Genomic DNA, 21,324 nt, shown 5'->3' with positions numbered 1-21,324 from the left:
ATAGTTTAAACACTAAATATATAGTTTAGCCAAAATTATATTGTACATACTTTATTTGGTACCCAAAACCAATGGGACATTGATGAAGTTAAGCACGAAGACCTTTACAACCAGGGAGATCAATCCACTCGAGCTGAAGCTCCACTTCACCAGTCTCCACATTTCTCAATCTGAGGCAGAGGTCTTGAAGAACCTTGCCATCCCTCAAAACCACGGTGGTGGCTTCGGCCAAGCAGTTTTTCCTGCTCGGTTGCACCTTTGCCAATATGGTCCCGTCGGGGAAGTCTGCGTAATCCATTCTCAAGCCTTCTATGAAGGCCTTTATGTCGAACTCCGCATCACCCATCTCGTCATCCTTGCTAAATCTGTCATAGTCGTACACATTCTGCAATCAAATAACCAAACTTTGAAATTGATGGTATAAAGGAAATGGTAACTAAAAGACTTACGAGATGGGAGTTTTGTTGTCTCTTGAGATCATGGGGGTTAAATAGTTACCTCAATATAGTGTGATTTTAATGATTAAGAAGAATTTCGAAGAAATTCTAAGTTTAGTTACCGGAACTATTAGAAAAAGAGTAAAGTAAAAAATGATCATCGACTATAAGAAATGCTTATTTACAAAAAATGATCTTTCGATTATAATACGTTGCTTTGTTAAGTCCTTCAACTATTAAAAATTACGAACTAGTCATTCAATTCATATATTCTAAAATCGTCTTTTTCATTAAAAAAATTAGCAGTCGTCTGAACTGGACGTTAACCTGATGACTCATATATGATAGTTGTTTGAAATTTTGGGATCAAATTTTATCGTATTATTAGACTGTCATTAATTTTTCAGTAAAAAAATGACGAATTTAGAACATATAAATAGTCGAGTGACTATTTCATAACTTTTAATAGTCAAGAAAATTAACAGAGTAACATATCACAGTTGAAGTATCATTTTATAACATTTTATAATCGAGAGACTCAACAAAACAACATGAGACCACTTATGTATCTTATAAAAAAAGAGACTTACAAGTTGGATTGACATTTCGGGATCTCTTATGGAAAGAGTTAAATCTTCATCCCACACAGGATTAACATCCCCTTCTATTACTTTAGTCTTGAGTGACTGCAAGAAATGTAAGAATTAGAAAAATGTCCAACCATGAGTTACAGTAAATGACAAGTATTTAAATAGTTGTCCTCGATAGCAGTAGTGTCCACAATATAACGGTAACAGTACAGATCACGACAGTTATTATATTACCACGATACTCGTAGTCACAATAATAATGTCTTTCATATATATAATCACGATAAATATGATACGATAAAAAACACGACCGTAACTGTAATTTGAGTCGTGTATAAACAGGGGTTAAGTTGATCATTGAAACCTGATTGCCCATCCTAAAGTTAATGTAAGGATCGCTGGTACGGACGTCCCGAACCGCAAGGTTTACGCCCCGTTTTACGTGAATCCTCAATAAACCCAACAATTCCTCCATGCCTTTTATCTCCAAAAGATCATGTATCTTCTTCTTCTTCTTCTCTAACAATATAGATGTATATATTCAGACAGAGAAGGTACGAGGTTACATTGGGACCCACCAGATGTGTGTTGGATTTGAAATCTTGAGGGGGGTTAGATATTGGGGATGGGTGACCGGTAGAGGCGGTAACCTGTACGGTAATAAATTGGAGGAATCGGTCTTTCCTTCTCTATCAACCGTTAGAATAAGCTACAACCGAGTCGTAACTCACGCCTTTTGTGCATGAGCATGTGGTCTGAAATTACTAGTAAATATAAAGTGAACTTATTGTATAGTAATATACACAATAAATTCAGTTACTTATTAATATATATATATATATAACTATCAATTAATCTCGTATGAATCAAACGATTTCAATAATTAAAAAAAATTATTATTATCTTAGAGATCCTGAATACCGACAAGCATAAAAATATTTATTATTAATTAATTGAGAGTATTGGAATAAATATTATATTATATTTATATAAGAATTATAAAAAAAAGAAAAAGAAAATATGAGCGTTTTTCGTTTATTACTTCGTAGAGTTAAAATGGGAACAAAAACGGAAATTATATTATTTTCTCATTACATCCAAGAAAAATTAAATAAAAGTATTCTATTGAAAAGTTATGAATAATCTTATAAACGTGCACATTTAACTCACATATTTAGTTTTATTTTCTATTCTCTAATCGTTTCAATTTAAAATGATTTACTAAAAAAACAACATGAGATTAAACTACTGAAAGATTACAAATAATCACCTATCAAAATCGAACGCCGCAAAAAAAAATATCTACGAAAGCAAATCGCGTATCCAAGTCCAATCTGAAAGTCTAAAGTAGGGAAGATCAACAGGCAATGAAGATCAACATGCAATCTACAGTAATAACATGACAAATCATTTGTTATATTTAAATTATTAATTTAACCCATCTATCATGTTATCTATCACGTTATCAACCCCTTAAACTGTTACATCAGTGTTATAATGGTTAATGGCGAAAAATATTGACCAGTACCATTTTTTCAAGTTATAAATCTAATCCTAAACCTATCATTGCCATTCGTTTCCCATTAATATCTGCGTTTCTCGAATGTCTTTATGTTATATTAGTGTTCTTCGACCTAACAAGCTGCCCCATGTCAATTAGACATCAACACCACTTTCACGTCATGTACCAATCAGCAAGTCATAAAATTAATCTTAGTTTTTCATCTCTTCTTGCAGAAAATGTTAGAATGTTTGACAGAAGTAGAGCTGGAAGCATTGCTTGAACATGTTGAAGCAGACAAACAACAGCAAGCAAGTGAGAGCAGGTTAATTGAAGATATTTACATTCTAATATCCTTTTACAGGCTGCATAATATGTAATATTGTATATTTTCATCACTAGGCAGAGATTTCCCACAGCCAACATGTGTTGTAAGTAGGGATGGACACGAAACCTGAACTTAATGAGTTTTGATCCGACTCCATTGGATCGAGTTATTTTAGAGTTCAGATCAGATTAAGATTTTTTAGATTATGTATTCCAATTGGGTCGGGTCGGATTTATAGTGAAAAATACTCAACTCAACTCAATCGAAAATAATATAATTTTATCTTATATTTAAGGATAATTACAATGATACCCCTACTCTATATTATTTTTCAATTAGGTCCATTTTTCCTAATATAATTAATATTTTTATAAAATATTTATTTCAGATCTGATCAATTCAGGTTTTATCTCAAAAAGATGAGTCGAGTTTGGGCCAGGTGAAGTCATCCTAAACTCTGATCGAGTCTAATTTCGAGTAGAGGATACATATTTTCAAGTAGGATAAGATTAGCCAAAAACTCAACCGATGCACATCCCTAGTTGTAAGTCATGTAAAATTTACATGTATGATTAATGCAACGGGCATGCAAACCCTTACCATACAATTGAATTTTAAAACCTCCTCCTCAATCTCACAATCTTTGCATTCAACTCAATAACCAACAAAGAAAAAGAAACAGAAGTCGAGAACAAATCACTGGAAAACTGATAAGACACATTACCCTCTAAATGAAATAATTAAGATTCAAACTTCAGAGTCGACGTCATCGTCGAAAATGACAGTTACGAGCCTCGGAAATAAACAAGGCAAAAATAATCTACAGCTTAAAGATACATAGATGATCTATAAAGTTTCCCTTGTATGCTATAAACAATACATTCTCAGCTTTAGTGAACCTTCACATGCAAAGTTGAAAACAAATATAAATAAGTTCTCTATAGCACCAGACATTAATCAATCCTCCCTCTCTCTTCCTCTTTCCATTGTCATTTTACTTTTTCCTTGTCTTCTAGACTAGGAAAAATAGCAAAGGGTTCCTTTTTTTTCCAATTTTATTTTGTTTAAAGCCAAAACAAAATATCAAATGTAGCAAAACTCATCTGTTCCTTTCCACTGATCAAAATGCAGGTGGTGCTATCGGAATAGCCATTCCGACTACATTCTCAACGGCTCCACCCGCTTCATAAAGTATTCTGGTCTGCAAGCAGCAATGTCTCTCGAAGATTCAATGCTTGTTGGCTTGTCCCAGGGCCCCAGTGCAAACCTAGGTACAAAAAAGAAATACGAACTTTAGTCTTAAAAGAAAATGAACCAATAAACAAAAAGGGTAAAAAGTACACAAATGGTCTCCTGACTATAAGATGTTTTTTTTTGAGTCTTCGACTATTAAAAGTTACAAAATGATCATCCGACTATTCATATGTTCTAAACTTGTCCTTTTCCGTTAAAAGAATTATGGCAGTCTGAGTTGGACGTTAACCTACTAATTGGAATATGATAAAATATAATCCCAAAATCTCAAACAACTATACAACTTAAACGATTTTGGATCATATCTTAATCAATAGATTAACGTCCAGTTCAAACAATCATCAAATTTTCAATGGAAAAAGACGAGTTTGAAATATATGAATAGGTGGATGACCATTTTGTAACTTATAATAGTCGAGGGACTCAACAAAACAACACCCTATAATCGGGAGACCATTTATGTACTTTATCCTAAACAAAATATACAATCCATATTTTTTTTCGCCAATTCTTTCAAATGTAACTCAATAATGATCCGTACTCCGTAGAGAATTCTAGAAAACATGCATAATGACAGTATTTAAACTTGGCTCCTAATAAATATATGAAATAGTATGAATAATGTGGTTTGAACACAAATTTTAACGCTAACTGTCCAAATTGCTCTCTTGGAAAATTACTTGCACACAAAAGACACATTGGCCAAAAGAACCATCGATATTAAAAAGACCTGCTGAATGATCTATCTTCTCATCATAATACTAGGACTTGAGGCTAATGAGTTGTTCATGCTCTTGCAGATTAAATTTTTTAACTTATAAAGGATGAGAATGAGAAAGTAAAACACCATAAGAATAAAGGCTGCAAGAAGATCACATAATCCAACAAATAATTCCAAAATGAAGCAATAAATGGTACCATCAAATCATGGGGACTAAAAAACGGTGCCAACCCATTGTTGCACCAACTCTTCATTTTCCACGAAGTACCAATGTCCAATATGCATATGAATATTTGCGTTTCCGAAGATTCTCCAAGTACATGGAAAAACTTTTAAAAAATTGAATATTCTCACCCCGGACACATACTAGATGTTTATACTCGGATATAAGTGCCACCATATAAAAAATTTCTTGCTTCAATATGTAGGTTAGTCAGGGTTAAGAATATGTTACAATCAATATGCTTGAATGCACTTAAAAACAAGAATCATAGGAATAAATTATACCTCCTAGAGTAATGCTTGCTATCTCCTACTAATTTTTGGTTTAAGCCTCTTGAAAGCCATAAATGTAACTGCAGCAGACAGAGAATACCTGCAGAAAATGGGATAGATACCAGGTAACAGGTATGATAGGAGAAAAAGAATTAGCCTTAAAATTTTGAGATAAATTTGCCTTTTCACTAATGAGATAATGAGGTGACACCATGATATACTTCAGAAAAAGCCAAAAATGGCAAGAATGTTCTCAAAATAAAGTTTAGCAAAAGGCATACAGAAATCTAAATAATACGAACACTTGCATGTTTCCTTACCACAGTCCATCAAACGACCATATATACGTCTCTACCGATGAAAGTAGAAGGATACATGAACCATTATGACCCATCATAAGACATTTTAATGAAGCGAATTTTGCAAAAGAAATAGTTTTTGGCTAATGCAAAATCTTGAACACACAAGGTTTTACATACAATTCGTTGAGCTTTAATGGAGCTTTCTCAATTTAAAAACTACAAGAAATATATATATACACACACACACACATATACACACAGATATATATGTGAAAATCCTTGAGGCATAGCTGATTCTCAACCCAAATGCAACTAACCTATGCACATTTCTACAAGATTGCAATTTGCCAAGTAGCTCAAGAAAATAAACCTGAGACTCCCCCAACATATTCGCATCCTACTCAACAGATAATTATTCGGTAAACAGTAACCTTTTTCCTCTTTCACAGAATTGTTTAAGAATATTTGGCTGTCCAAACTGCAGAATTTTTTTGGCACTATATTGTTTTTCATATTATTATCAGGTTTGGCTTAAAGGTACCAGATACAGATAGTGTCACAAAATGAAATGCTTGTAGTCACTGAAGACGGAATTATGATGTAGTGAAACAGCTGAAAAATACTCCATTATGATAATCATATTATGATGTCGAATTTTAAGAAAAGGGAGCAAGAAGTTACCAGGAATTATGTGCTCATTAATAGAGTAAAATTCGTGAAACTGAAGCTAAATCATATTCTATTTCATATCAGGATGCTTCCTAACAAAACAATCTCAGAATGTATAATTATCCAAATTATCAGTAGTGGAGCCAAAATACATTCCTAAAAGTGGCAAAATCTCCCATAACAAATTGATGCTAAAAAAACAACCATGATAGCTAAGTAAACACACCAGCATCTAGACCTTAAACCTACTTCAAAACCAAGTAATTAGAATTGTACCCAGTCCAAAAAATTGAAAGGTTCCTTAGGGCATTTCCAAAGAGGCAGGCACAAATATTAAGTACATGTCTACTAATTTTAAATATAATGACAAAAAAAGGAATAGTTGAAGCATGTATAGAGGTGCGTGTCAATACACAGCCGCTTCAAGTTGCCTTGAGGCATAAAGAAGAAGGCATTTGCAGCAAGATAACAAATAATGAATGAAGAAAAAAGGAATTAATTTGCTGATGTTGTGTTAGACTAGACTAAATGCAGTTTAAAGCAACAGGCATGACTTCTCTTTTGATTTCCCAAAGAAGAGGCTGTCTTTGCCCAAAAGTTGCTAAATTGAATCAGTACAAAATTTATGCCACAGGAAAAATATAAAAATGATTATATATCTTTATAATAATTTATTAACATAACTGTTTTCATCAAGATATTTACATTGCTTTATTCAGTTCATATAACCTATTCATTATTTACATTTGCTAATTCAGATTTGTTTAAATTCTAATTACAAATAAAGTATTATATGCATAACCTTAACATGTTGTCCATTTTAAAAGAACAGATAGACTGAATGTTTGCTCTACTTCAACGCAATCACAAGAAATCAAAACTATTCTAATGCAGGAAGGACAGGGAACGAGCATGCAGAATAATATAAAATATCCTTTGGATCATATAACATAGTGACTCATACCATGTCAATGTATAATTTAGATGATCTTGAGGCATAACTGAACTGTGAATCAAGGAATTGACATCCTTTGGAATAGGATAAGGGTTGCTTGGATTAAAATTTTCATTGATGTCTTCAATTAAAAGAGTATCCTTCGGAAGCCCACAAGAAACAGCAATTGCTGGAACATCAACATAGAACCACTGTCCAGAATTTGGATCATTTGCTGGAACAAATATGCTTGGCTTTTCACTACCCCGGGCAACTCCAATAACTTCCACAGAAGTAATAGCAGAGGCTTGATCCTGTATTCCAGAAAAAAATTAGACTTTTTCTTCTAAGATATGCCATTGATATCAACCAAGGCATTAAGGGATAATAAGAGACAACCTTAACAGTTTTTTGCTTCTTGGACTGAAATATTCTCCACCAACTTTGTTCATTCGGTGGGGCAGGAACAGCATCCATACTTGAAGACTTCTCCCTGTCTTCTGGAACTTCAAAAGATTTGTCTCTCCAGCTGCGTGGGACCCATCCTCTATTTACAAGAACTGGTGATTGAACACTGAAAGTGCACTTAAATTAGTCAAATGGAAACATAGCAAGCAATCCCATGCATCAGAAAGGAACATGAAGTTCAGCACCAAATAACAATTTAACCTACCTATAAAGGGAAAATACCACATAACGAAGGTAAGGTAGAATCTAAAAGACTTCCCCATTGTAGCTTGCAGCTTAGCTCACTATTTTGCGACAAAAGTATAAAGCAAAGCAGGAAAAAAAACAACATTTTCTAGACTTCACTTTTTTAGTACTTTATTTATTTATTTATTTGTTTGTTTGTGTGTATGTGACATGTGAGTGTGTTTGGGTGTGCGGGGAGTAAAATGACACAAAATTGAAGCACCTAAGTCCCTTATAGTCGGGTTACTTTTGAAACATTTTAAAAAGGGTTTTAATACATGCCAACAAGCTTAAATAGGTTTAAGGGATCCTAGATAGACACACTAGTGAAAATGTCAAGCTTGTCCAGACTCCAGAAGCAAGGACTTTAGTTAAGAGATTCTGTAACACCCCAATAATTTCAACCACCCAATAATAAATCATATCTTATGGTACCATAGTGGGCTAGTGGGTCCTGTAAATTAAATTTGTTTTGTCTGCAATCTTCTTCGTTATCTCATAAAATAGTAGTACCAATATTTTATATTACATAGCATTCATAAAACACCAAAGCACCAAATCCCATTATATCTCCACTGTCTCTTTGATATTGTACATTTTTTCTTGGGGTTCGAATATTATTTCTTATTTTTTTTAGATTCAATTGTTTTGATTCTTTTGGAACCCAATTTTGTTTTCTCGTCTACTGTGAGTTTCTGATCTGATTCTGGATTTTATTTTCCAAGTAGAGTTTACGCAATTACTTCTGAATCTGCTTCCATTCATTGTTTATGGGCGTTTAAATGGTGGTGCAAAATCATGATCATTTCGAAGCTTACTTCAAGAAAACAGATTAGATGGAGATGACAGAATTAGTGGACCTGGGGCTATTGTATTTTCAAAGATCCGGTTTGTCCAAACAAGTCCTCGCGCAGTAATGATGATGACGTCCGGTGAGCGTCGACTGGGTCATTTGAACCTTGCCTGCAAACCAACAACCAATATCATTCGTAACGTCGGTGAGAGATGGGGGTTTGTATTTTAGCGTTTCAGACATCGATAGGAAGATCCGTGCTTTGGAAAGCTTGGAGTGGTTGTAAGGAACGACATAACTTGGTTTTGGCTTCATCGGACAGTAACTAGAAGCATATCAGATTGTTTTACTTTGAAAAAAAACCCGAATGGTTTTTGTAAGATTTGTGGCGATCGGTGATGTTTTTGGATGATCGGAGGTCGGATTCTTGATGAAGAGTTTGATGTGATTCAAACCATGTATGTTAGTTCTCGGACGACGACCAGTGACGACGGTTGATACGATGGTCGTCGGCGTTCAACTACCTATCAACGAGGCTTCCTTGTTCATCTGCAGAATATGGCCTGAAGCTTTAAAGATTAAATAAATGAATGAAAAAGAAATGGGGTCTGCCACCGCACGAGAATAGGTACTGGACAAAGAGTGCTTAAAAAACTGTCACTTGAATTATTATATGGGTATCACGTGGGTTTTTGTTGAAAAAGTGCAAAAGGGGAAATTACAAGGTAAGCCATCCAAGTTGTTAAAAGCTCAACCTTGTCTCTTAGTTTTTATGGTGTTATGATTATGGCATAATAGTTTTATTAAGATCGATTTAGTCCTTAATTTTAGTAATTAAAAATTATATTGACTCCTAAATTTTTAGTTTTAACAATTGGGTCCCCAGATTATTATTTGGATTCTAATAAGTTATTTTTTTATGACGAGGAAAATTGTTTGAAGACGTATTTGTACGATAGATTGTTCGTGTTCGTTAGAAAAGATTGAAAGCTAGAAATCAAGTTGGTGAGCTGGAATTCAATAGTAATATTTTAGGTTTTGTTGACGTCTTGAGTTCAATTCCGAAGTCCGTTTCGCCAAATTTGAACCCGGTAAGCTATTTTTCACTAATTAATCACATGATTCGATCCGTTTTTCGGAATTAAGCTCCGTTTTTTTTATATAATTTATGTTGATATGTATCTGAGGAATTATTGGAAGTTGAATTGAAGATCAAAGGCATTCGAATGGAATTTTTATGGTCGATCAGTATTGCACGAAAATCGAGGTAATACTTTACTACCTCTTTATGCTTTATGGAACATGTTGGTATTGATAAATGCATGAATGGAAATGTTTGGTCTCATATGTGTAATTAATGAAGATCTACACTAGTTATGAATACGGTAGAAAGTAGATAACTGAATATGGCTCAGATGACTATTATAAGAAATTGGAGGACGGTTTGAATTAAATTACAAGTTTTGGAATTAAGTAATAAAAGAATTAACCATGGATTGTAGATTATAATTTATCTCATTAAAGGTACTTAGATGATAAATTAAGAGAATATTTCGATTAGGGAAAATTACGAAATTACCCTTATGTTGGAAAATGATAAGAATTGTCTCTGGAAGTGGATTAATAAATCTGAAAAGAATTATTGATCTGCTAAAACTATTGATGTGCATAAGAAATGTTAGTTTTACTTGGAAATTATGGAGAACCGGTTTTTAACCCCAAGAAGGTTTATGAAAGATACTAGAAGTGTGTTAAGGGAATTATTTCAAGATCAGAGATTGTTCAAGAAAGCAATTAATCATAAGATCTCTAAATTATATTATTTTCGTTAAGAGCTAATATCGAACTTATCTAGTTAAGAAATTACGGAAATGCCCTTAAGAGATAGAATAGTCTGAGATGACTCTGACTGAGAAAATACTTAGAGGATTCGTACTTAACTCGATTAAGTACGGATTTAATTGTTAAGATCCCGACTTAGTGCAGGAAAATTTCTGATATTCCGTTTGTAAAGTCTGAGAAGACACTTGACCTGAAAATATTCGAATAATGATTAAATACTTGAAGAGTAATTTATCGGGGGTATTCTGCTGTCAGAATTGTTCGAAAGGACTGAAGTAAATGATAAGATTGAATTAAATAATAAGATCGGATGGAAGGAAAAGATTGAAATACCGTAGATCTGTAAAATGACCAAAATACCCCTGTAATGGAAATGACCCAAGATTATCACCAAGCTCATGAATGATTGGATATCCTCGAGCTCTGAAATGAATGGAATAAAACTAAATACCAAAATTACCAAAATACCCTCATGACCTATACCAAGTAAATGCCTTGGATTAATTAAGGAATCCAAATAAACATAGGTATTGGCATACCTTTAAAAGTAATGGAAAACAACTTAAGTGAGTAGATCAACCCTAAATCTATGTCAATACCTAAATAGCATAGATATTACTGGAATGCGTGTTCGTCTTCTTAAGTTTGGCTCGATGATAATTTTGGAAGTATTCAACTCAACTCAACTCTAGATCGCATTCAGTACTATGAATTGGACGTTTGTTAGTCAAATCAACCATGAAGACCAAATCGAATGGAATGGAAGTACAACATGTATCTAAAATTCAGTAACGTCTAAATTACTCTGAAAAACCCCGAAGTAACTGGAATGAATTTGACTGCTAAATAAGCTAAGTAACCTCAATGATCGAGGATTAAGTAAGTGAATTGGATAAGTCTGGAAATTTTGATGAGTTTATAAGATGTACTGTCCTTATGGAACATGAACTACAAATCAAGCACGTCAGTATTTCATGATATCGTGGAAGCTTGGAAATGAAATAAAGATCATTGGAAGATCTATTCAGCGATGATTCTGAAGGTGATCTATGAACAAGAATTTGTGGTATTAAAAAAGTAAATACCCTGGAAGGGAAATGAATTGACCAGTGGATATAAATTGTTAAGGTTCTGAATCTTCGTTATCAAGTTGTTCGATTATCCGATCAATTGACATGGATACAAAGGATTCTGAATACCCTTCTGATTATGTACAACTTTTGAAAACTGTCCGAATAAGATATGATCCTGATAATTCACATTCTGAATAACTGATGATTCTGTCAGTTAATGAACTCTTCCAATAGTGATTCTAAATTTCAATATTCTATCGTTAAACTAAAGATTTGTGTTTCTCTGCCCGATAAGATTATCCTGTATCTCTAAAAATATTTGGAAACTCTAGTGTGTTCCTTACTTATATGAATATTTTATCTGATTTCTGATTTGAATTATGTTTTGACATCTGATCTGAAATCTGTTCTGATTCCTAACCTGGATTCTGTTCTGATATCTGATCTGAATTATGTTTTGATTTCTGATATCTCTGTTTACCGACGGAGAAATGTTTTATCTGGGGGTTTATTGTTGGAGGAAGATTATCTGCAGACTCCTCGGCTTTGTGCTCAGGGTCTAAATGGCATGTGCGGTTGGGTGTATGGTTCTGGGGAACCTACACATTTATGATGTGAACGGATGGGGGTATATATATATATATATATATATGTTTTAAAAGATCTGTATCTTTTTACTGAATTTTTCGGGAACACACTAGAAAACCTATTCTGATCTCCTGAACTCAGTCATCCGAAATATTTCTCTGAAACGAAAGCTCATTGTCCGTTACCACCTGAAATATCAGTAGGATCTCTGCTCAACATAAAAATCTGTAAATATCTGAACCAATAAGGAAAATATGTTTATCTGTATCTGCACGTTTTTCAGCATCATCTGGTAGTTCTGTATTACTGAGCTTTTCGAAGCTCACTCTATTACTCACCTTTTCAGGTTAAAAGAATTGTACCAGTGCATCTATCGATTTCAGTAAGGGAGTTCTTCCGGTGTTGTTGCAGAGTATGGTACATGTGATTAGGGGGCATGTAATTGTATTTTGATTTATATACGAGTCTGGAAATATGTTTTATTTTTAAATAGTGACAAATGATTTTATAAGTTTACATGTTCTGATAAAATGATTTAAATTTTCCGCTATTTTTACAATGGGTCGCTCCGGTGGCCCTAATGTGACACCCCGGATCGGATTTGGTTACCCTTATCGGTCTGTGGGGGTTACAGATTCAGCTGTAAATACTTAGTGTAATTCTAATGAATAATGTAAAGTCTGAAATACCATTATGTAATTCTTCAGAACATGCTTATCACACAAAAATTAGGAAGCTTCAAAACTTTCAGATTAATTGTCTTACTTGAGTGTCATATAAAGTGTTACCTGGAATGTGGAACGGTCCAGTACGAGGAGCAAAAATTGAGACATAAATTGTTGCTTGTTTGAAATGTAATTATATAGGGGTAGTCTTCTTCATTTCATTTAGTAGGAACAAAATATGGGTTTTCAGTTCGTTTAGTAAAAACGAAATACAATTCATTGGAATAAAAAATGTTTTTTACATATTATATATTTCAATTTAATAAAAATAATTAATTTCCATATAGTTAATGCTTAAAATAATTAAGTTAATTTATTTTAATCAATAAAATATTAAATTACTTTAAAATTTAAATTTTAGTAATAATTAACAACTTTAAAATACCCATGTTTATTCAAGAAAGAGAGATCAATAGAGGCTGCCACGATTTGGTTTTGTTCATCTACCATAGAGCTGCTGCCCTCTTTATCAGTAATCATTTTATCTATTCCTTCACACATTTGATGAAACACTTAGAATTTGGTTTCGATAATAATTTTGTCAATATGCTGCAACAGACAATCAAGCATTTGCTCTATCTTTGCTCGTATTTGATCGTGCTCCTTTGCTTAGTTCTACTCGCCACTCTATCAACCAATATTCTATCATTGCTAAGGATTGCTGTCTCTTAATATCAAATTGTTAAGATTGTATGTTCTGGATAGATAGTTCAACTTATCAAAGGTAGAGTGAAAACTTTCAGCTCATCAAAGGGACACTAAAACCTTAGTACTCAAGTCCCTTTAAAAAAGAACAAGGCTCATTACATAAATAGAAAACCTATTCTAAAATGGAAATAAATTAACTGAAATAAAAATATAGTCCAAAAACCTAAGGAAAGAAATAAAAGCATGATCTTGGACTTGATTAAAGAACCAAATTAACAGCCTTTCCTGACATAGATCCAGTCAGTAACTTATATAATCTTCATTCCTATTCATTATCTTCTCTACTAATTCCAATAAATATGCTTAAAGATGATATCAATGAAGAGAAAAAATGAAATTAATGCTAAGGTGTTCAGGATATAACTGGAAATATAAAAATTGACGAGAATATTTATATAGAACAGAAAATTAACATTAATTACCTCTCAGCATCACCAGGGATTCGCATTAAGGGAGTAATGACATAGTAGCCATTTTCAGTCACTCCACAAATGCTTCTAGAACGAGGCCCAATATAGATTGACCTTCCATTGTCAAAAACTCCTTTGCACACAACTCGCCTAAACTCCAAAGTTTCCAATATCTCACTCGAATGAGACATGCCATTTAGTTTCAAAGGTTCCATTTCCAACCTTTTCAGTCTATAATCCAACACCTTTATCTGGATGAAGTATAATGAGAAAATTATAAGAATGCAATTCTGAAAAAAAAAACTGAAAAACAATCCTAAAGGGAACACAGATGAGAGCAATACATGCAGCAAGTTGAGTGCACATGTTTCTAAATGATGAAACATTCCAGTTAGACACAAGGAAAAGGATTTCCATAGACTGCAGCATAAACCAGAAAAGCACATGACTTTAGTGTCATGATCGATTGAAAATGACAGGTGACTATGCTTATAATGTATATGGTACATAAACAAAGAAGATTGGTGAAATAATAGATGTATGCCAAATTATATATCGTTCATTAATGCATTAGATTTCTTAGACTATTTTATTTATTCAAATGGTCTACCTATATCATGAAAGTACTTTATGCCAAAAATAAAAAAGTTGGAACATAAAATACGAATTATTAATCTTCCAAATTTCAGGTATAAATGTAAATAAGAGCACCTTTAGGGGTATGTTTCTAATAAAAAAACTATGGACTGCTATTGGCTGAGTGCTTAAGTTAGCTGGCCTTGGGCCTTGGGCCTTGGGGTGTCTGTCAGATATGAATATGTATATAAAACAAATATACTCAATTTATTTTAAGGTTCTCCATATATTTGGAGAATCGTATCCCATAAAGCATACCTATGTCTGAATATGTGTAGAAGAAGACGTAGAAACACGAGAACTTCTGAAAAGTCTAGGTAAAGTTGGCACATCTAATTCTAATTTTGTTCAGTCAACAAATTCGATTAAATAGCAATAGGGCAGTCTATCTTTTCTTGCTATAGAAGCCAAACAATTATCATTTATTTGAGCCCTGTTTCTTCAAAGAAGCAAATTCGAAAATTGATATTTAAACAATAAACAAAACTAGCATCAAGAGCATTTTAATTGATCAATTCCTAGAGCAATTCAAACTCACTAGAAAGGTTGTAAATGTTAAAATACAGAAGAATGGTTGGGGCAGACCCAAGCAATCAAGCATAACATAAAAAGAAAAGGGCACTGAAACAATGATAGAGATAGAATAAGAAGACATCAATACATAGGTCCTAGAGACTAGCAGAAAAATGCAGGGCAATGAATGGAATGTAAAAGAAAAGGGGTAAGAATAGTTGACCTTGTCTTGCCTTCTGAAAATCTGCCAAGTTCCAAGGCCGAAAGTGATAGCTCCGGGAAGGAAAAGAAACCATCTTGTCCATTTTGATCCTTTCTCTTTATCTGCCAAACATCAACAAATGATGATGGAAAAAATCCTATGTCATTAAACCCTACAAAATTCCACATGTGAAAAAACACGTGATAAAGTTAAATACCATGAGGAGATTGGGAAGAAGAAGAGGCGGCGGCGGAGGCGGCGGTATCAGCAGAAGAGGTGGAGATATAGGAGGAAGAAACGGCATAGAAGGCCCCAGCAGGGCGGGGTCTCGTTAGGGTTTTGGAAATGATAGCCGTCTTTGCTCTCAAATTTGAAGCCATTGCCAGCTACCTTCCACAGTTTCACCACTATGTTTTTGACCCTCTGGAAAAAAATTAAATTTTCAAGGGTTTTGGGGCCTTTAATTGGGAAACTCTCTTGGAAAAAAAAACTTTTAACTCAATGTAAAAGCTGGGCGTTCGGGTTGGATTGTTCAATTATTATTAAAAATTATAAAATAGTCCCTCAAATTATAAATAATTACTTTTTTAGTCTCTCAACTATTAAAAGTTACAAAATAATTGATTGGCTATTCATATGTTTTAAACTCGTTTTTTTTTATTAAAAAGTTAACGATTATCTAAGCTAGATATTAACTAATTAACTAAGATATGATAAAATCATATTTTTAATAAATTCTATTGGTATCGTCGTTGTTTTTCAAGCATCGGCTCTACAGTATAATGCTTGAAGCAATAACTCGACGATATAATGTAAATAGAGACTAGATCCATAAAATCTAGCTCAAACAGTTATGTGATTCATATTCCAGTGACAGGTTAACGTTCAACTCAGACGAATGCCAATTTTTTAACAAAAAAAAAAGATAAGTTTAGAACATATGAATAATCAGGTGATTAATTTTGGCAGACTTGATGTTGATTACATTGTCCAAGCTCTTACTTCACCATACGAGAGAGACAATTCTACCACATACACTGATAATCTAAATAGAAAATGATGTGATTAATGTCAATTTAAAGCTTTTAGATTCCTATACGCTCACATTGTTGCTATATGTATGCACATTAATATTAATCATAATCTTATGTTGATGGTTGTTATAGCCTGCAAACAATGCGTAACATATATAGTTATGAGTTTAAGTATCTCCTAAATGATACTATTGACTTGCAACAACTATTTCTAAAGAATTTTTAATAAACCCATAATTGCATAGAAAGTTGATGGTCGACCTGAATTTAACTAAATTCGTATTGATATGAATGATCCTCAAAGAGAGCAAAATCTACTAAAGTTTTGTGATAACTACAGAGGTGAAGGTCACAACATAAAGTATTGTTCGAATCATCTAAAATATCGATATGGACGATAAAATCTTCATAATTGTGTTTAGTTCATATTTTTATTTGTATATTTTTTAACTGTGTTTATGCACTTATGTAAATTTTGTCTTTAGCTTTATACTTTTCAGATTTTACTTTTTTATGTGTTTATGTTTTTTTTTTCATAAATAACTTCATTTGATACAATAATTACTTAATCAGTAAAGACAAGTTCATACATATATTTAAACCATCAATATTAACGTTTTTTTTAACCATTATTTTTTCAGCCATCTCTACAATTCGTTTACTACATCGGATTGATAAGTCTTCATATTTGTCTTTTGTCTTCTTCTTATGAAATTTTATACTATTGTTTTTATTTTTTTCCTCTCTCTCTACAAGTCATATGTTATGTTAGATTGGTAAGTTTTTATATTTCTTCTCGATTTTCATCATCCTATACAACTCTTCTTCAATTTTCTTCCTCTACTTATATTCCTCAACTACTGACTTTAACCACTCCTCATCTAAAGAGGAGTTTGAATCTGAATTGTCGGAGTCAGAGTTGTCAAACCCATAAATATCGTTAACCAAATCATACACAAATTAATCCTATCGATTCATGATTTGACAAATTCTTTAAAACACAATTTTTTCTTTATCAATAAATCATATATAATCCCTTAAACTCCAAACGCCTATTATACTGAGAGAAATTTATCACTTCGAGGTGATAAGTTTCCCCCAACTAGCCGTTTATGTAATACCCCCAACCCGTACCCGACCCGGATACGAGTCCGAGGGGTCACATTGACTTTTCAAACTTGGACTCATGACAAAAACTCGAGAAAATTTAAAACTTTCATTAAAGTCACATCGGTTTGTTTAACTCAATCAATTAGTACATGTCAACTATATTCAATATACAGAATACATCTAATTCAAGACATCTTTTCTAATCTGATCTTCGGTAAGAAGTAACTGACCGGTCTTGCTCCTCTTCACTTTTCTTCTAGCTTTCCGGAACCTACGTGTGAAACACTCACACGCTAAGTCGATGACTTAGTGAGGCATAACAACATATAACCACTACTAATGCATTCATAATCTATACTTATTATATCATACAAAATCATACATTCTGTCATGCAACCACTATCCACTTGTACACACACATCATTCACATATTCTTATAACAGGTTTCATAGCACAAAACATGTAAATCATATGTAAGGTATTTATTATTATCTCTTTATTAGTCTTATTTTCGTTATTTATCTTTTTGTCATATGTTATTGCATCAATTCCTCTTAACCAAGCTATATACACATCATCATATCACATATATCACTTCACACCATAAAGATTACAAACCAATCATATACTATTATGCAAGGTTCTTTTATATTATTTCCTTTATTAGCCCATGTACACATGTGAGAACCATAGATATGCGAGTCTATAGAGGTTGTGCACTAATGCTGTCACCACAGCTCGTATAATTGCACCGAAGTGCCACGTAGAATTGCACCGGAGTGCCGCGTAGAATTGCACTGTAGTGCCATATAATAATGTCCATAAGGACCACATATCATTCCTTAAGAATCATATACATATACTAGGGATCAAGTGTGTGTCTCACAAGACTTCACACATGTTCCAAAGAATATATATATATCCCGAAGGACTACGTAGACCCTCGACTCTTGGCATGCCAACTATACCCCAAAGCTCTCAAGACACATAACATGGGCATTAATATTTATGTTAACATACATTCACATATACACATAGTCTCATAGTTCTTTCACATAGCTCATTGTTATATAAATCACATATCACATATACATATAGACACATGATTCACTTACGCGTAGAACATTTTCATATAATTCACATATCACAAAGCTTATCACATATAATTGTATTCTTTTCAATATAATCACATAATCATATTATATTTCATATGACATATACTTTCTCTTTCATATATCTCATGTCAAGTATCATATCTTGTAATCATGTAATCATGTTACTTATCATCACATAACTTCTACTCATACGGTTCAACATCATTAAACTTAGTTCACTTTTTCATATTATCATACATTTATATAACCTTATATGTCCTATCAATAACCTATAAACTTACTCATATACTCATATATACTCTTTAATATAATTTGCATAGCAATGCTCTATAATTGTATCATATAATGAGTTTACCTAAGTCTTCCTTTATAAAGTTTATACTACAAGTTCAAATAGTCTCATTCTATCCTATACATAATTTCTACTTATCATATCTTACTTCCCCTTTCACTCACATAAATCATATATATACTAGTTTTATCTATTTATTTAATTCAATTTCCCATGACTTCTATAATACTCTTTCATAAAGTTTTGTAATTCTTCACTTTATAATTCATAAACTGTAGTTTCCTTTAAGTATATACATCTTCCCTATAAAACTTATGTATCATTACTTATGTTTATGCCCTCAAATTTATACTATCCTCGTAGAGTCTCTTAACCTTTCTCATGTAATCACTTATACCATATAATATGACTTATACTTGGTTATCTTATATTCATATATATATATATCAATGATTAATTAACTTGTAGCTTATTTCATATATTCATTTCAGTCCTTATGTTTTTATCATACAACTTATTTCATGTTATTCTATTATTACATAATAGTGTTTTACACAAATCATATATATATAAAGTATATCAATATCTTTAGTCATGCATACATACAATTAATGTAATACATATAATCACATATAATCATAACAAACACATAATCATGTTCATGACTTCATGCATATTACTCTAGGAAATGGACTCATCGCATGTCTTATTTCCATTAAACACTACATGTTACTAGTATGCACTCACCTAGCCTCACTAGTCAATACAAATCTCTTATCTTTCCCTTTTATCGATCTTACTTGACAATGATTCCGAAACTCGTTCAGGCTCTGAATCTACATAATTATACATTTTCAAGACAATTATTAGATACCTACATCTTGTAATTCGATACTAACAACTTAAACGAACTTAATAAACCAATATTCTTTTCTTCCTTTAGGGGGGAATCGGTTCCCTCCTGTGGGGGTATCGGTTCCCCCATGACATTCTGTAAATTCTGGTTCGTTTAAGGGGGTATCGGTTCCCCTTGAATGGGTACCGATTCCCCTAGCCCAGAAATCACATGTTGAGCTCGAAAATCACTTCATTTTCAGCTCAACACTTCATATTTCACTATATTTAATATTCCTAACTTTCATATACATACTTAAACTAATTAATTTTCATTCAATACCTATTTAACTTAAAAGTTCACTCATCCACATAGCATTCAAGAATTATACCAAATTTTCTATATGTTCTAAATCCAATTCTATCACTCCAAATCTCTTAATTTAACCATTGACAAGTCAAATTCAAATTCACAGTATATTAACTCCCTCTATTTCAATAATTCACTTAAAAACTCTTCACATTTAATCCTTCATAACTCATTCATTTTGGAGTTTAAACATGCTTTAATCTCTAAATAATCTTTCTTATCACCCCAAGAATCAAAACTAAGTTTAAAACTCAAGAATTAACCAGTTGAAATTAAACTTACCTTTGCCATGGAGCTTACGGGAAGAGAAGAAGAAGAAGGTTGAACCAAAGTCTCCAGACTTTTCTATTTTTCATCCCTTTCCACGTGTCATCTCCTATATAAAGGAGAAATAAAAATCTTTCTTATGGAATTACCATTATACCCTTCAAATTTTCCAAAAATTACCATTTAATCTAACACTGAAATTTTTCTATTTAAATCCTTGAACTTTTAACTTGTTTCGAAACCGAGCATATAGTTTTCAAAATTTGCAATTTAGTCACTGACCCTAATTTGGGATATTACAGTTTATGGCTGTTTGAATCTACTCGTTATGCAACGTTCCACTAACGACTATAATTTTCAAATTTGAGGTGGTGAGTTGTCGAATTAAGATTTTGATATAACAATAAATTATAAAATTAATTTTGAACTTAATAGAATTTATAAAAAAAATTATCGAAAATAAGTCAAAGCCCAAATTAACTTGAAATTTATGTTTTAAATGTTTTTCAACTTAGTGGAACCTTTTCAAAACCAAACTCGATCGTTTTTGTGCTTTAAAGTTAAGTTTCCAAGGATTTTTGGCTCAAAGGATTGATCACCTAGCAAAAAGGTCAATCCCTTTAACCAAATGATCGATCCCCTTAAAAAAGGGTTGATCCTTTGGATTCCAGTGAGTTTGGGATCGACCCTTTATCAAAAGGATGGATCATTCGAGAAAAAAGATCGATCTTTTCCCTTAAAGGATCAATCCCTTTGTTCCAACGGTCAAATTTTTTTGAAAAAGAATCGATTCTTCTCACCAAAAGATCAATCCCTTAAAATCCGAACATGGACTTGACCCACTTACTCAAATTATAATTTTTCTTTGAAAATGATAAAACAATAGAA

At 32.7% G+C, this 21,324-nt stretch overlaps 2 protein-coding genes across 2 annotated transcripts; both read right to left on the bottom strand.

Moving 5' to 3' along the window:
• Nucleotides 1–67: 67 nt before the first annotated feature.
• Nucleotides 68–1,586, bottom strand: LOC120206560 (protein C2-DOMAIN ABA-RELATED 4-like). The gene is made up of 3 exons (XM_039206181.1): nt 1,392–1,586; nt 1,028–1,123; nt 68–385 (listed from the first exon to the last, which is right to left on the bottom strand). Exons 1-3 carry the CDS (start codon nt 1,500–1,502, stop codon nt 89–91), a joined length of 504 nt encoding a protein of 167 aa, XP_039062112.1. The 5' UTR covers nt 1,503–1,586; the 3' UTR covers nt 68–88.
• A 2,137-nt stretch (nt 1,587–3,723) lies between these two features.
• On the bottom strand, nt 3,724–15,826 carry LOC120206643 (surfeit locus protein 1-like). The gene is made up of 7 exons (XM_039206226.1): nt 15,632–15,826; nt 15,436–15,536; nt 14,076–14,314; nt 7,631–7,805; nt 7,262–7,545; nt 5,339–5,426; nt 3,724–4,123 (listed from the first exon to the last, which is right to left on the bottom strand). The coding sequence occupies exons 1-6, from the start codon at nt 15,792–15,794 to the stop codon at nt 5,357–5,359; spliced, it is 1,032 nt and encodes a 343-aa protein (XP_039062157.1). The 5' UTR covers nt 15,795–15,826; the 3' UTR covers nt 3,724–4,123; nt 5,339–5,356.
• Between the last annotated feature and the right edge of the window lie 5,498 nt (nt 15,827–21,324).

This window comes from Hibiscus syriacus, unplaced genomic scaffold (genome assembly GCF_006381635.1).
Source record: "Hibiscus syriacus cultivar Baekdansim isolate YM2019G1 unplaced genomic scaffold, ASM638163v2 tig00013960_pilon, whole genome shotgun sequence".
Taxonomy (NCBI): domain Eukaryota; kingdom Viridiplantae; phylum Streptophyta; class Magnoliopsida; order Malvales; family Malvaceae; genus Hibiscus; species Hibiscus syriacus.
This window is presented reverse-complemented; position numbering and strand designations above follow the sequence as displayed.

Bases quoted from the DNA above. Each gene is read 5' to 3' on its own strand.
- LOC120206643 (XM_039206226.1), bottom strand. From the start codon at position 15,794: ATGGCTTCAAATTTGAGAGCAAAGACGGCTATCATTTCCAAAACCCTA. The intron at 15,537-15,631 runs GTATTTAACTTT...GATGTTTGGCAG, and splicing joins TTCTTCCCAATCTCCTCATG to ATAAAGAGAAAGGATCAAAA. The intron at 14,315-15,435 runs GTCAACTATTCT...TACTTCATCCAG, and splicing joins TTTTCAGAAGGCAAGACAAG to ATAAAGGTGTTGGATTATAG.
- LOC120206560 (XM_039206181.1), bottom strand. From the start codon at position 1,502: ATGGAGGAATTGTTGGGTTTATTGAGGATTCACGTAAAACGGGGCGTA. The intron at 1,124-1,391 runs GTTTCAATGATC...CATTTCTTGCAG, and splicing joins ACTTTAGGATGGGCAATCAG to TCACTCAAGACTAAAGTAAT. The intron at 386-1,027 runs GTAAGTCTCTTT...ATTTGATTGCAG, and splicing joins CCGAAATGTCAATCCAACTT to AATGTGTACGACTATGACAG.